The sequence below is a fragment of the Sciurus carolinensis genome, chromosome 6 (assembly GCF_902686445.1).
Source record: "Sciurus carolinensis chromosome 6, mSciCar1.2, whole genome shotgun sequence".
NCBI lineage: Eukaryota > Metazoa > Chordata > Mammalia > Rodentia > Sciuridae > Sciurus > Sciurus carolinensis.
In genome coordinates this window covers 62627597-62643982 of record NC_062218.1, presented here as the reverse complement: position 1 = coordinate 62643982, position 16386 = coordinate 62627597, and the positions used below count along the sequence as shown (strand labels likewise).

Sequence of the window (16386 nt, the reverse complement as noted above, 5' to 3'; positions counted from 1 at the left end):
TTAAGTCCTTTGGGTATAAACCAAGGGGTTGGGGTAGCTGGATCAAATGGTGGGTCCATTCCAAGCTTTCTGAGGAATCTCCATACTGCTTTCCAGAGTGGCTGTACCAATTTGCAACTCCACCAGCGATGTATGAGTGTGCCTTTATCCCCACATCCACGCCAACACTTATTATTTCTTGTGTTCTTGATAACAGCCATTCTAATTGGAGTTAGATGAAATCTTAGTGTGGTTTTAATTTGCATTTCTCTAATTACTAAGGATGATGAGCACTTTTTCATATATTTGCTGATCACCTGTATTTCTTCTTCTGTGAAGTGTCTGCCCATTTCCTTAGTCCATTTAATGATTGGATTCTTTGTACTTTGTGTATACAGTTTTTTAAGTTCTTTATAAACTTTGGAGATGAGTGCTCTGTCTGAAGTGTGTGTGGAAGACATTTTCTCCCACTCCGTAGGCTCTCTTTTCACATTATTGATTGTTTCCTGTACTGAGAAAAAACTTTTTAGTTGGAATTTATCCCATTTATTGATTCTTGCTTTTATTTCTTGCGCTGTGGGGGTCTTAAGGAAGTCTGGTCCTAAGCCAACATGATGGATATTCGGGCTTACTTTTTCTTCTATTTGATGAAGGGTCTCAGGTCTAATTCCTAGATCCTTGATCCATTTTGAGTTGAGTTTTGTACAGTGTGAGAGATAGGGGTTTAGTTTCATTTTATAGCATATGGATTTCCAGTTTTCCCAGCACCATTTGTTGACGAGGCTATCTTTTCTCCATTGTAAGTTTTTGGCACCCTTGTGTAGTATGAGGTTACTGTACTTATGTGGGTATGTCTCTGTGTCTTCTATCCTGTACCATTGGTCTACCTGTGCCTTTTGGTGCCAATACCATGCCGGTTTTGTTACTATTGCCCTATAGTAGAGTTTAAGGTCTGGTATAGTGATACCCCCTGCATCACTCTTCCTGCCCAGGATTGCTTTGGTTATTCTGGGTCTTTTGTTCTTCCAGGTGAATTTCATGATTGCTTTTTCTGTTTCCATGAGAAACATCATAGAGATTTTAATTGGAATTGTGTTAAATCTGCATGGTGCCTTTGGAAGTATGGCCATTTTGATATTAATTCGGCCTATCCAAGAACATGAGAGATCTTTCTCCCTTCTAAGGTCTTCCTCAGTTTCTTTCTCCAGTGTTTTGTAGTTTTCATTGTAGAGATCTTGTACCTCTTTGGATAGATTGATTCCCAAGTATTTTATTTTTTTTGAGGCTATTGCAAATGGAGTTGTTTTCCTCGTTTCCCTTTCAGATGTTTCATCACTTGTGTATAAAAATGCTTTAGATTTATGTGTGTTGATTTTATAACCTGCTATTTTGCTGAATTCATTGATGAGGTCTGGAAGTTTTCTGGAGGAGTTTTTGGTTTTTTTTAAATTTATTTTTATTGTAAACAAATGGGATACATGTCGTTTCTGTTTGTACATGGAGTAACAGCATACCATTTGCATATTCATACATTTACATAGAGTAATGATGTTTGATTCATTCCGTTATTTTTTTCCTTCCCTCCCACCCCTCCCACCTCTCTTTTCCCTCTATATAGTCCCTCCTTCCTCCATTCTTGCCCCCCTCCCACCTGGCATTACGTGTCATCATCTGCTTATCAGTGAGATCATTCTTCTTTTGGATTTTTGAGATTGGCTTATCTCGCTTAACATGATATTCACCAATTTCATCCATTTGCCTGCAAATGCCATAATTTTATTATTCTTTATCATTGAGTAATATTCCATTGTGTATATATACCAAAGTTTCTTTATCCATTCATCAATTGAAGGACATCTAGATTGTTCCACAGTCTGGCTATTGTGAATTGAACAGCTATGAACATTGATGTGGCTGTATCTCTGTAGTATGGTGATTTTAAGTCCTTTGGGTATAGGCCAAGGAGTGGGATAGCTGGGTCAAATGGTAGGTCTATTCCAAGTTTTCTAAGGAATCTGGAGGAGTTTTTTTGATTCTCTAAATAGAGAATCATGTATCAGCAAATAGTGACAGCTTAAGTTCCTCTTTTCCTATTCATATCCCTTTAATTTCTTTAGTCTGTCTAATTGCTCTGGCTAGTATTTCAAGTATGATGTTGAATAGAAGTGGTGAAAGAGGACATCCCTGCCTTGTTCCTGTTTTAATGGAGTGCTTTCAATTTTTCTCCATTAAGAATGATGTAGGCTGTGGGCTTAGTCTAAATACCCTTTACAATGTTCAGGTATGTTCCTATTATCCCTATTTTTTCTAGTGTTTTGAGCATGAAGGGGTGTTGTATTTTGGGGAATGCTTTTTCTGCGTCAATTGAAATAACCATATGATTCTTATCCTTAAGTCTGTTGACATGATGGATTACATTTATTGATTTACGGATGTTGAACCAACCTTGAATTACTGTCATGAACCCCACTTGTTCGTGGTGCACAATTTTCTTAATATGTTTTTGGATACAGTTTGCCAGTATTTGTTAAGGATCTTTGCATCTATATTCATCAAGGATATTGGTCTAAAATTTTCTTTCCTTTTGTGTCTTTGCCTGGTTTGGGTATGAGGGTGATATTAGCTTCATAGAATGAGTTTGGTAGGGTACCCTCCTTTTCTATTTCCTGGAACACTTTGAGAAGTATTGGAATGAGTTCTTCTTTGAAGGTCTCTTAGAACTTGACTGAGAATCCATGTAGTCCCGGGCTTTTCTTGGATGGTAGGTTTTTAACATTTTCTTCTATTTCATTGCTTGACATTGATCTGTTTAAATCGTGTATGTCCTCCTGGTTCAGTTTGGGAGAAGAATATGTCTCTAGAAATTAGTCAGTGTCTTCGGTAGTTTCTACTTTGTTGGAATACAGATTTTCAAAGAAGTTTCTTATTATGTTATGCATCTCAGTGGTATCTGTTGTGATAGTTCCTTTTTCATCTCGAATTTTAGTAATTTGAGTCTTCTCTCTCCTTCTCTTTTTTAGTGTGGCTAAGGGTTTGTCTATTTTGTTTACTTTTCAAAGAACCAACTTTTTGTTTTGTCAATTTTTTGAATTGTTTCTATTGTTTGAATTTCATTGATTTCAGCTCTGATTTTAATTATTTCCTATCTTCTACTACTTTTGCTGTTATTCTGTTCTTCGTTTCTAGGGCTCTGAGCTGTAATATTAGGTCATTTAGTTGTTGACTTCATTTTTTTCTTGAATGAACTCCATGCAATGAATTTTCCTCTTAGTACTGCTTTCATAGTGTCCCATAGATTTTGATATGTTTATTTTGATATGTTGTATCATCATTTTTTTCCCATCTTTTCACCTTTAGTCTGTGGATGTCTTTTTCTATGAGATAAGTCTCTTGCAGGAGCATATTGTTGGGTCTTTCTTTTTAATCCATTCTGCCAGTCTATGTCTTTTGATTGATGAGTTTAGGCCATTAATGTTCAGCGTTATTATTTAGATATGATTTGTATTCCCAGTCATTTGGGCTTATTTTTGGTTTTTACCTTGGCTTGGTTTTTCCTTTGAGTGGATTTTTCTTTAAGGTAGTTCCTCCCTTTGCTGACCTACATTGTTGTTTTTCATTTCCTCCTCATGGAATATTTTGTTGAGAATATTCTGTAGCGTAGGCTTTCTGTTTGTAAATTCTTTTAACTTTTGTTTATCATGAAAGGATTCTGTTTCATCTTCAAATATGAAGATTAGTTTTGCTGGGTAATGGATTCCTGGTTGGCAACCATGTTCTTTCAGAGCTTGAAATATGTTGTTCCAGGCCCTTCTCGCGTTTAGTGTTTGGGTTGAGAAATCAGCTGCTATACATATTGGTCTCCCCCTATATGTAATCTGATGCTTTTCTCTCACCGCCTTCAAAATCCTGTCTTTATTTTGAATGTTAGGCCTTTTTTATTATAATGTGCCTTGGTGTGGATCTGTTGTGATTTATGCATTTGGTGTTCTGTAAGCCTCTTGTATTTGATTTTCCATTTCAATCTTCAGTCTTGGGAAATTTTCTGCTATTATTTCATTGAATAGGTTGTTCATTCCTTTGGGTTGTATCTCTGTGCCTTCCTCAATCCCAATAATTCTTTTTTTTTTTTTTTTTTTTTTTTGCGGCACTGGGGATTGAACCCAGGACCTTGTGCTTGCGAGGCAAACAACACTCTACCTACTGAGCTATATCCCCAGCCCTCGATAATTCTTAAGTTTGGTCTTTTCATGATATCTCATAGTTCTTGGAGATTCTGTTCATGATATCTTACCATCTTCTCTGTTTGGGCAACTCCATTTTCAAGATTAAATATTTTGTCTTCTTTTTATGAGGTTCTGTCTTCCAAGTGGTCTAATTTTTTGATGATGTTTTCCATTGAGTTTTTTATTTGGTTTATTGTTTCCTTCATTTGAAGGATTTCCGTTTGTGTTTTTTTTTTTTTTTTTTGAGAATCTCTATCTCTTTGTTGAAATGATCTTTTGCTTCCTGCAGTTGCTCTTTCAACTGCTTATTGGAGTGATCATTCATTGTCTGCATTTGCTCTCTTATCTCATCCTTTGCTTCACGAATCATCTTAATCATGTATAATCTGAAGTCCTTTTCTGACATTTCTTCTACCATAGTGTCACTGGATTCTATTAATATAGAATCTAGATTTGTTTGGATCATTTTCTTCCATGTTGTTCATGTATCTTCCCCTCTAGCAGTGCAGCTCTGGGGTATTGCAGATTCCCCCCTATAGGCTTATAGTGACCCTATAGGTTTCCAAAACCTTTTCTTTAAGGGGGAGATCAATATTAGCTGTGCCCAGTTCAGACAGTATGCAATCCTAGACCAATTTAGTCCCTATGAGGGCATTAACAATATTGTCATAATAAACAGAATGAGTTCATTTATTATCTTTTGTATAACAAATAGATTTGCAATAATGTCTGCAGTTTCTAATGGAGGACAAAGAGGATGTGGAGGGGTGTAGTATGTAGCTGTTAATGGGATAAGAAAAGAATTTATAGAAGTTCTAGATAATAGAAAGCATGAGAGTGTTATCAAAAGAAATTGGTTGTTAGCATGCAAAAAGGGAGAAAGAGACTCTGAGGAAACAGGTAAACAAAAGGAAATGAGTGCAAGAAAAGTAAAGAAGTAAAAGCTTAAAAATTATCAATAAGGAGTAATAAAAAAAATCTATACTGTAACAGTCATATAGCATTCAAACCTTTCAGTCTTCAGTAGCCTGATGCATGAGAGGTACCTGACAATGAGCTTCAAGCCCCCAGCAGGCGTCTCAGGATGGGATTTGCCCCACCTAAAGATTGGAACTATGGCTTCCAGGATTTTGTAAGATGGCCCCTCTGACTTCCTAATGTGTTGGCAAACGGGAAGTGCTGCTTGGGGTGTGCGCGTGGTCAGCAGGAGTTCCTGGAGATCGGGTGGGCTTGGTGGGGCAGGGGTCCTGGAGGTGGGGTGCAATCAATTGGTGTGGAGGTCCTGGTGATAGGGCACAGTCGCTCTGGGGGTCCTGGTTGCGGGGAGCAGTCAGTCTATGTGAGGGCCTTGGATGTAGGGAGTGATCAGTTGGGCTGAGGGATCCTGGAGACATGGCTGAGTCAGTCTGACCAGGGGTCCTGCGGGACATGGCTGTTGTCTCAAAATGGCGGCAGCCATGTGTAACCAACCCTGCAGGTTCTGTGACAGGGAACTTCCAGGCAACAACAGGCAGCTGTTGCTCCACTGGCGGTCTGCAGTCAATTTGCTGACTGCTGTTCGATGATTGGGAGGTGAACCTCGGGCGACCTCGGGCGGTGGGTGATGGGTAGGTGAAAGGTAGGCGATATGCAAGAGGTAGGCAAATGGCGAATTACAGTCGACTGACAGTGAGCAGTCTGCACTCAAAAAGGTGTTGAAATGCTGGCTGACTGCAGGTGATCACAGTAGACAAATGGGGTAGAGAGCAGGGGATCGATAAGCAGCATAAACTGCCTCACCATGAAACAAATACCCTCTGCTTGAAACCGGAGTTACAGAGCGACAAGGAACACCTCCCTCTAGTCCGCCATCTTGTATCCAAGGCGGTTTTAAGTTTCTTCATATTTTTATTTTGTTTGATCGTGTTCCCACGCTTATTGTGCTTCATTGTTTTGCATAGTTTGTCTAGGAATTTTGTGTTTCATGCAAAGCCTATTGGGAGGCCTGGGCGCTAGTTGAGGTTCTGACTGTTTTAATTAGCTCCCCACCCTCTTCCTAACACAGCACAACCCCACCTGGGTGCTGAGAATTGAACCTGGGGTCTTGTGCATACTAGGCAAACAATATACCACTGAGCCACATCCCCTGCCCTTAGTGAGCCTTTTGTCACTGTGACCAAAAGACCTGACAAGAACAACATAGAGGTGGATAACGTTTATTTCGGCTCATGGTTTCAGAGGTTGTGTGCCTGGTTGTCCAACTCCATAGATTTGTGCCCGATGTGAACTAGGATGTCATGGTAGAAGGGTGTGGTGGAGGGAAATCAGCTCAGGACATGGCAATCAAGAAACAGAGTGTGCTGCTGTCTAGGGACAAAATATGAACCCCAAAGGAATGCACCAATGACCTCCTTCCTCTCAGCCATATCATACCTGTCTACTGTTATGGCCTAGTTAATACCTACAATGGGTTAGTCCATTGATCAGGTTCTCTCTCATAATCTAATTCTTTTTCCTTAAAATTCTTGCATTGTCTCATACATGAGCTTTTCATATCTAAACCATAACAGGCTTCACGACTGAAAACAAATGATGTAACAGATTTCTTCTAGGAAAAGTGGGAATTATAGTGCTTTATTTTACTTTCTTGTGAAGGTGAAATGAAAAGTTAAAAACTTGGTATGATTTAAAATAACAATATATGGTCCATAACAAGTTAATGAATTAATTTTCCAATATAGCATCAAAAACATTGAATTCAAATGTTAATACTCATAAATTGAGTGTTTCTAAAGTACTTCTTAGAATTAGAATTCTCATGTGACTTCTTAATGTAGCTTAGTTCTTTATTATGCATCAATATTGACACTTGTCCTGACTTTATGTTTATAAAAGATAAACAACTTTTTGATTAATTATTTTTTGTGATTATAAGAATTTTAACTTGGAAAAAAATACGTTCTAAAAAGTTAATATGTTCTAAAAAGTGAGAGTCCTTTATAATATCCCATCCCTCCATCCTGAGGTAATCATATAGAAACTTTGCATTTTTGTTCTAGACTTTTTGGTATAGATAGAGAATATTTTTTTATAAAATAATGTACAAGTATTTTTTTTTTAAATGGCATCATTCTTGCCTTCTAATTTCTACTTAACACAATATTGTGAACATTTTCATTGGATCAGTACAGAGAAATGTCTTCTTTTTGTTTGTTGCTGTATTGAGGATTAAACCCAGGTCTTTGTGCATGCTAGGCAAGCACTCTACCACTGAGCTATATCCCCAGCCCTTTTTTGAAACTTTTATTTTGAGACAAGGTCTTCATAAATTTCCCCATGCTGTCCTGGAGCTTGCCATCCTCCTGATTCAGCCTCCCATGTAGCTGAGATTATACATGTATACCATCATGTCTGGTAAAATTTGTCTTTTAAATGTCTGTGTAGTATTGCTTTGTAAAGAAATTGAAGTTTATTTAATCTCCTACTGATTTGTTTTATGTCCAATGTCCTGTTTGTTTGGGGGGAGTTGTTAGGTTGTTCTAATAAATATCTTTGTATATATGCTTGTAGGTACTTTATTGGGAGGGAGTATTGAGGATGGAACCCAGGAGTGCTTTATACACTGGGCTACATGTCTAGTCTTTTTTATATTTTGAGACAGGTCTTGCTGAGTTGTTGAGGCTAGTCTCAAACTTGGATCCTTCTGCCTCAGCCAACTGAGTTGCTGGGATGACAGAATGCACCAACAAGCCCAGCTATTTGAATATTTTTATAAGATGAATTTCTAGAGGTGGAATTGTTGGAAATTTAAAATTTTGATAGATAAATGCCCTGTTGTCCTCTCCTAGTGGTAATATGAAAGTTTTTATTTTACTATATTTTTTGGGGGTGATGGATATTGTGGATTAAACTAGGAGCATTCTGCCTCTGGGCTATATACACAGCCCTTTTTAAAAATTTTATTTTGAGACACAGTCTTGCTAAGTTACCCAGACTGACCTTGGACTTGAGCTCCTTCTGCTTTGACCTTATTTCCCTCTACTTTTACCAACTCTGAATGATTTATTTTTTCTAGGATGTGTCTTCTATAATAACATCAGAAGAAAAAGATAAATCGAGTCACAAGGAAGAGGCTGTGACATTACCATGTATACAGACTGAAAAGGACCCTTCTCCTTCAAATTCTCATGAACCTAAAGAGGAGTCTCAATCAGCACAAACCCAGGAAAATGAATTAGTTGTTTCTACAGGGTAAACAGTGATATTTCCTTGAAAATCTAAGAGACATTTCTTTCCAATATTGCTTTATTGTTATTTAAGTGTGCTAATGTTTTAAAAAAATGAATATAAACGCTATTTGGTTTATTTTAGTTGGTATGGCAGACTACCTAAAAGAGAAATGAAATTTAATTCAAGTTGAATTTTTTTTTTTTTTTTTTTTTTTGGTACTGGGGATTGAACCCAGGGACACTTAAATCACTGAGCTACATTCCCAGCCCTTTTTATTTTTTATTTTCAGATAAGTTCTCATTAAGTTGCTTGTTAAGTTGCTTATCCTGACCTTCAATTTGTAATTTTCTCACCTTTGCTTCCTGAACCGCTGGGATTTCAGGCATGCCCCAATGGGCCTGGCTCAAGTTGACCTTTTAGTGCTTTACTGTTAACTGCTTAAGTTTCTGTACAAAGCAACTTATTAAAAAATATATGTATATATGCCATAAATTCATTATCATTTTAACCAATTTTAGGTGTGCATACCAGAGGTATTAAATTTATTTACATTGTTGTGCAATTATTGCTAGTGTCTATTTCTAGAACTTATCGTGGTTTTTTTTTTTTTTTTACCCCCACAGACTGAAACTCTGCCTATTAAGCATTAACTTTCATTATCATCTTCTTCCAGACCCTGGCAATTACCATTGCATTTTCTGTCTCTATGAATTTGTTCTTCTAGGTATACCATATGAGTGTATTAAACCTTTTGAGATTTAAATATCTTCTAAAACATTTTTATAATCAGAAAGTTGTTTTCCTTGAATAGTAAAAAGTATTTTTATAGAGAGCTTATTAGAGGAGGTTTACATTATACATTTTTATATTGATTTACAACTTTTTACATTAGGCTTTCTCTTTTTCTCCCTGTTTCCTTTTCTAGGACTCCTGAGATGAAGACTTTTCCACAAGAAGTGAAGGAAAGTGTTATCCAGACTTCTGGACCAGTGAGGGGCCGACTTCAGAGACCTAAACCAAATGTAAGAAAAGCGAGACCCAGGCAAATAGTAGAAAATGATGAAGCCAAAGGCATAATTAAGGAGGAAAGATCAATACTACAAAAAAATGAAAGTAGTAAGAAGTCCCTGACAGTGGTGAGTTATTGTGTAACTAAATTGATCCTTTTAAATGCATATTAAAATATCAAGTGATAGCTCGAACTTGAAGTAATATGTAGTCATCTCACCCTTATTCTGCCTAGTGAATACATAATATATCCCAATTTTGTTTGATTTACTGTTTCAGATTTTTAAGTGAAAAGACATTCCCTGCCCATCTAATGACACTGTGAAATGTTTAGTCAAAACAAAATAATACCCCAAGTCCCATCATCTGAAATAACTACTGAAAATTTTTTGACCTGCCTTACTGAATTAAAAATCTCCATGCAAACTTATGCACACACTTAATAAAATCATCTTGTACATGTTATTTTATAATTTTGTTATTTAATACTATAATTGGATTTTTTTTTTTTTTCTTCTTTCTTTTTTTTTTTTTTTTTTTTTTTTTTTTGTGGTGCTGGGGATTTGAACCCAGGGTCTTGTGCTGGTGAGGCAAGCACTCTACCAACTGAGCTATATCCCCAGCCCCTATAATTGAATTTCTGTACCAGGAAATAAGGAATTAATCACTTTTGCTATGGAACAATGTGCTATTTTGAATGACAATTTAAACAATCCCGTAGTAGATTTTATATATATATACATACACACACAGATTTTATATATATATGTACATATATATAAAGTATACACACACACGTGTGTGTGTGTGTATATATATTTATATATAATTAGTTATAGATGCATAATACCTTTATTTTTACGTGGTGCTGAGGATTGAACCCAGTGTCTAGGCAAGCACTCTACCACTGAGCTACAACACCAGCCCAGTAGATCTTTTGATATTAGGGGGAAAAAAAAATATCTTAGTATAATGCCAAAAAATGTCTATTTAAGGTAGTTCTTGTTGTTTTCTTCTTGTTCTCTAAGAAGGGAAAACCTAGATCTAATGTGATTGTAATCCTTATTTGAACCAAAATACTTTTTCTAAAATAAAAAATCTGTTAAACATTTTTTTTTTTTTGGGTTCTGGGGATGCAACCATGGCCTTGTGCATGCTCTTCACATATACACTGAGTTATACCCCAGTCTAAATTTTTAACAGATTTTTCATTTTATAACAGATGACTATTACAGCTTTTCAAGTATTAAACGTATTACTGCAACTGTCATTGTAATTTTCTTTCTGACTTAGTCTTGTTTTGACAGCAAAAAATGAGCATCAGTTACCCAGTTTGAGTCTTAATTTTATATTATACTAATTTTTTGTAATACATTCTGTGTAATAAATTTTTTTGCCATTTTTTTTTTTATTGCTGCATTATTGAATTTTAATTTAAAACAATTACATACCGAGGCTTGGGTGTGTAACTCAGTGATAGAAGGCCCTGAGTTCAATTCCCAGCACCAGAAAGAATAAACAAAACAAAAACTAGAATACCTGGGGGCTAGGGTTATAGCTTAGTGATCGAGTGCTTGCCTAGCACAGTGAGGCACTGGGTTTTATCCTCAGCACCACATGAAAATAAATAAATAAAATAAAGATGTTTTGTCCATCTATAACTAAAAAAATTTTTTTAAAAACCTAGATACCGGGCTGGGGAGATAGCTCAGTCGGTAGAGTGCTTGCCTTGCAAGCACAAGGACCTGGGTTCGATCCCCAGCACCGCAAAAAAAAAAAAAAAAAAAAAAACCTAGATACCTTTTTAATGATTGAAATATTTTAGGATATGTTCTGTGTTGTAAATTAAACACACACGTGCACATAGACAACATTAATATGATTTTGTCTTTTCAGTCAAATTCTCAATTTGAAACTGAAATTGAAGTACCCTCCAAAGTTTCAGAATGCAGAATAGATGAAAATCAAAGTCATGTGGTTCTTGTAGAAAACCTTCATATTAATGAAAGAAATGTTTTAGATGAAAAAATGAGGTAAGTTTGTTTTTAATAAGAAAAGCATAAAACTTCTCAAAGGTAAAGTTTGGATTTTTGCATAATTTTATATAACTTTATATTTTGAAAATTTTGTGGAAAGATAAAGTAATAATTACTTAAAGAATTAGAAGGTTTTTATTTTTTTCAGTACTGGGGATTGAACTCAGGGGTAATTAACCACTGAGCCACTCCCCTGCTCTTTGTATATTTTATTTTGAGACAGGATCTTGCAGTGTTGCTTAGAACCTTGATAAGTTACTGAAGCTGACTTTGAACTTGAATACTCCAGTCTCAACCTCCTGAACCACTGGGATTATAGGTGTTTGCCATTGTGCCTGGACGAATTAGAGTTATTTAAATTTAATTCTTTAAATACTGTTAACATTGCTGATACTCTGAATGTTTGGCAGGCATCCTAAGTTTTGGTATTAAAGCTAAACTGTTATTTAAAGTTCTTTTTTTTTCTTAAATACCTTAAGGATTCTTTTGTATCTTTAGAAATTGGAAACCTACTGACTAAAATTCAGACATAGTAAGTGCTATGAAGTACTTACTAGATACTCTATTTGGACGTAACTACATCTAAGCCAAATGGTAAAATGGTCTTTTTAAAAAATTTTTTAAATTATATTTTTAGATGTTGATAGATCTTTATTATTTTTTATTTTTTGGCGGTGCTGGGGATTGAACCCAGGGCCTTGTGCTTACAAGGCAAGCACTCTACCAACTGAGCTATCTCCCCAGCCCCTTGATAGATCTTTATTTTATTCATTTATTTTTATTTGGTACTGAGAATCGAATCCAGTGCCTCACACATGCTAGGCAAGTGCTCTATCACTGAACCACAACCCTAGCCCCTATAATGATCTTTTAAATGTGTTGTGATTAGTAGGGTAAGGAAATTTTGTCATTAGCGCTTTTATATATTACTTGCAATCTGCTTAATTACTGGTATTAAAGCAGGAGTATTAGCTTCTTTAGTGAAAACAACTTTCCTTTCTGGATGTAATTCATGATCCATATGATTTATGATGTTATCTTTATAACTAGGGTGTGTTTTAGTGAAATATTTACTCATTTTCCTCTAGGATGTGTTTGGCACCTATGAATTTACTTTGAATGTTCCAGCTTCCTTTAATTATGGAATGATCTTGGTTTTGTGTATGGGGTGGGGGTGGAGGTGGTGCAGAAGAAATATTATTTTATCTTTTTTTCATTCTCTAGTTAAGTGAAGTCATAGAAATAGAATTTGGCCATGTTATGTCATCTTTCTGAACATAGGGTACTGTTGAGTTTAGATTGCTTTAGACAGTTTGCTTTCATTGGAACAGCTTTCTAATGTAAAACTTTTGTTGGTTTAGTATGGATTTCTTTTGTTTCCTTTTTCTTTTTTGAAAAATATTTTCATTTTATGATTAAGGCCAATTTTTACTTCCCATTAATTTCAAATTCTTAATGAAATGGGTAAACCATTTCTTCATTTTTTTAATTTAAGACATTTATGCTTAGTAATGTTTTTTCACCTAAGTGTATTACAATAACAATTGTATTATAAACACTATATTGGATTAGGTTGATCACTGCTCACAAGGAGAATTGATAATTTCTCTTAATGATTCTAGGAAACCCTTCCTCCTAACATTAAAGATGAACCTGTTTGCATCTTTGTTCCTAATTACTAATTATGCTTTTCTCTTCTGTGTATAATTTAATCCATTTTTGATCTTACAGAATTTTGTGACTGAAAAGGACCTTATTCCTTTCACAGTTGTTTTAGTGTCCTCTGTGTGCCAGGCATTGTTCTAAGCGCTGATAGTAAGAGACAGAACAAACAAAAATTCTTGACATTGTGAAGGTTGTATTTGAATTGCGGGAACAGATTATAAACAAGAGAAATATATATATATATATATATATATATATATACATATATATATATATATATATATATATATATATATATACATATATATATATATATATATATATATATACACACACACACACACATATATATATACATACACATATATATACATACACACACACATATATATACATACAGACACACACACATATATATATATTGAATATATAACTAATAAATAAGAAAAAAATAGAATGCTGGGGAGGGAGGATCATTAGAGGCAAGAGTTAAAAGAAATGAAGGAATAAAACAAGAGAATGTCCAGGAAGTGGGAACAGCAGTTCAGAAGCACTAAGAGTATTCCTGGCATTTTTAAGAAATAGCAGAAAGGCCAGTATGAAGCAGAGTTAGATCAAGGAATGGAAGATGAAGTTGAGTTAAACGCTAGAGGATAAAGATAGATTATGTAGGGTCACTGTAAGTATTTTGATATTTACTCTAATGGGCTTTTATACATTAGTGGCTTTCAAGGTCAGTTTCTCTTACTGTTCTATAATTGTCTTTGTAGACCTGGAGGACTTAAATAGCTAAAGTAATTTTGGCAATTTATAATTTAAACAATATTTCAGGATTTTTGACTTTAAAACTAGCAATTTCCTACTATATATGAACAGTGTTTCCCGAAATAAACGTTTCATATTTCATATATGCTTAGTCTTTGTTTTTGTTTTTTGGTACTGGGGATTGAACTCAAGGGCATTTAACCACTGAACCATATCCCCAGCTCTTTTTAAATATTTTATTTAGAGACAGGGTCTCACTCAGTTGTTGAGTGCCTCACTAAGTTGCTGAGGCTGAGTTTGAGCTGAAGATCCTCCTGCCTCAGCTTCCCAAACTGCTGGGATTACAGGTATGCGCCACCATGCCCAGCAATTTAATTTATTTTTATGTGATGTTGAGGATTGAACCCAGTGCCTCACACTTGCTAAGCAAGTGCTCTACCACTGAGCCACAACCCCAGCCCTGTGCCTTTTCTTTAACATTTTCTAGATCTTAAAGTTTATTCCAACTGTTGTTGTACTGTGACCAAGAGCAACCATCTCAGCCTACTTGAAAATTGAAAATCTCTAGTTTTAAAACTTATTCTTGTGTCTAATGTTTTGTTGTTTCTTTTCACCTCAGAAGCATGTTGAACTTATGTATGTATTTTATTCTTCACTACCTTTGCAAAATCACACTTGATAGCTTACAATAACTTAAATATATCTTGTTTTCCCAAATACTTTAGCTCATACTGTAATGTGTTAGCAAGTATTATAACCTGTTTTTGGTTGAGGGGCTCTACGGGGGTTGAACTCAGGGGCACTCAGCCACTGAGCCACATCCCCAGTCCTAATCTGTATTTTATTTAGAGACGGTCTCATTGAGTTGCTTAGTGCCTTGTTGTTGCTGAGGCTGGCTTTGAACTTGTGATCCTCCTGTCTCCGCCTCCCAAGCCTCTGGGATTATGAGGCATGCACCACTGTACCCGTCTTCTTTGTAACTTTTTAGAACTTGATGTGAACTTCTTTGGTGTTTTACTATTAGAACTTTGTAAGGTTGGTATGTTTGGAAATGTCTAAGTACTTTCTTTTCTCAGTATTTTATTTAGATATATTCTTCAGATTAGTTTTGGTTTTTATTAATTCTTTTTTTTTTTAGTTGTAGATGGATATAATACCGTTGTTTATTTTTATGTGGTGCTGAGAATTGAACCCAGTGCCTCACACATACAAGGCAAGCCCTCTACCACTGAGCTGCAACCCCAGCTCCAGAATTAGTTTTTGAATACAAATATTTTACAGAACTCATATAACCAGATTTATGTTAGGTTTTACACTGAATTTAGGTACTTGCCAGTTATTTAGATATTTCTGAGAATCCATAAGATTGCTATTTGAGTTGCCTTGACAGCTCTCATGCTACTATGGAATGTTAAAACCTTGTCTGATTTGGCAGATACAAATGAATTTTGTTAAAAATCTTATGACATCGACTGTCAATTAACCCTTTTCTGTGAAGTCTCCCCCCCACCCCCCGCCAAGTGCTGAGAATTGAACCCAGGGCCTCACATTTTCTGTGAGCTCTCAGAAATGTGGTAGAAAATAGACTTTTGTGTTCAATCCTGCTTTTGAGTCAGAAAGCCCAGGTGGTTATAGTGTATTTGTTCAGGCTTTGGAGTCCAATAGAAGGCATTTGTTTGAAGTACCATTATGATATCAATTTTAGCTACCGGTTTTGGGTATTTTAGTTATTTCTCTGAAAATTACTTACAGTAGCATGAATCTGCACACCAAAATCAATGATAAAAGTCAGAAAAGATACATATTATGAAACTAATCCTTAGGCTATACATAGAATGAAAGCTATAAAAGCTTTTATGGTTTTTCTTTCATATCAGCAATATAGGAATTGTTTTAGATGCTTGGTTTTATCTCCAATTTGTATATAATCCTTTGAACTTAGATTTGGTTTGTATCCAACATTGTTTAATAGCTGTTATATCAATAAGAAAATCTGATTTTGTTTTTTCAATGTGATTTATACTCATTTCAGACATGAAAATAAACCATATGTTGCTAGTCCAGCACCATTGATAAGAAGGAAATTCCAAAAGACTAAGCCAAATTTGGGAAGGGTACACAGTAAGAAACAGGAACCAGGTATAGAAAAAGGTACATATCAAAGTAGGACAAGCAAACAAGAAAACAATTTGCAGCAGCGAGGAAATTCTGACATCTGTTTCTTTCCAAAAGTAAGTTTTGGGGGGAAAATTTCTTTTAGCAGCCTCTATTCTGTCAGAATTGATAAAATACAGTTTTGACTTTTTGTTTTTCAATACTGGGAATTAAACCCAGGGCCTTCTTCTTGCTAGGCAAGTACTCTATCATGAAGCTATATCCCCAGACCTTTTAAAAAATTTTATTTTGATACAGGGTCTCACTAAGTTGTTTAGCCTGGGCTCAAATTTGTGATCCTTCTGCCTCAACCTTCTTGGTAGTTGGGATTATAAGTGTATACCACC

General features: G+C 35.5%; 1 protein-coding gene across 10 annotated transcripts in view; it reads left to right on the top strand.

Moving 5' to 3' along the window:
• Nucleotides 1-16386, top strand: part of Bdp1 (B double prime 1, subunit of RNA polymerase III transcription initiation factor IIIB) — a 109482-nt gene that overhangs the window by 54770 nt on the left and 38326 nt on the right. For 9 of the 10 annotated variants that reach the window (XM_047556020.1, XM_047556018.1, XM_047556022.1 and 6 more), the window contains 4 exons: nt 8257-8432; nt 9337-9547; nt 11316-11452; nt 15918-16116. In XM_047556020.1, coding sequence (XP_047411976.1) covers nt 8257-8432; nt 9337-9547; nt 11316-11452; nt 15918-16116 — 723 coding nt within the window. The remainder of the gene's footprint in view (nt 1-8256; nt 8433-9336; nt 9548-11315; nt 11453-15917; nt 16117-16386) is intronic. The other variant, XM_047556024.1, reaches the window with a different exon arrangement.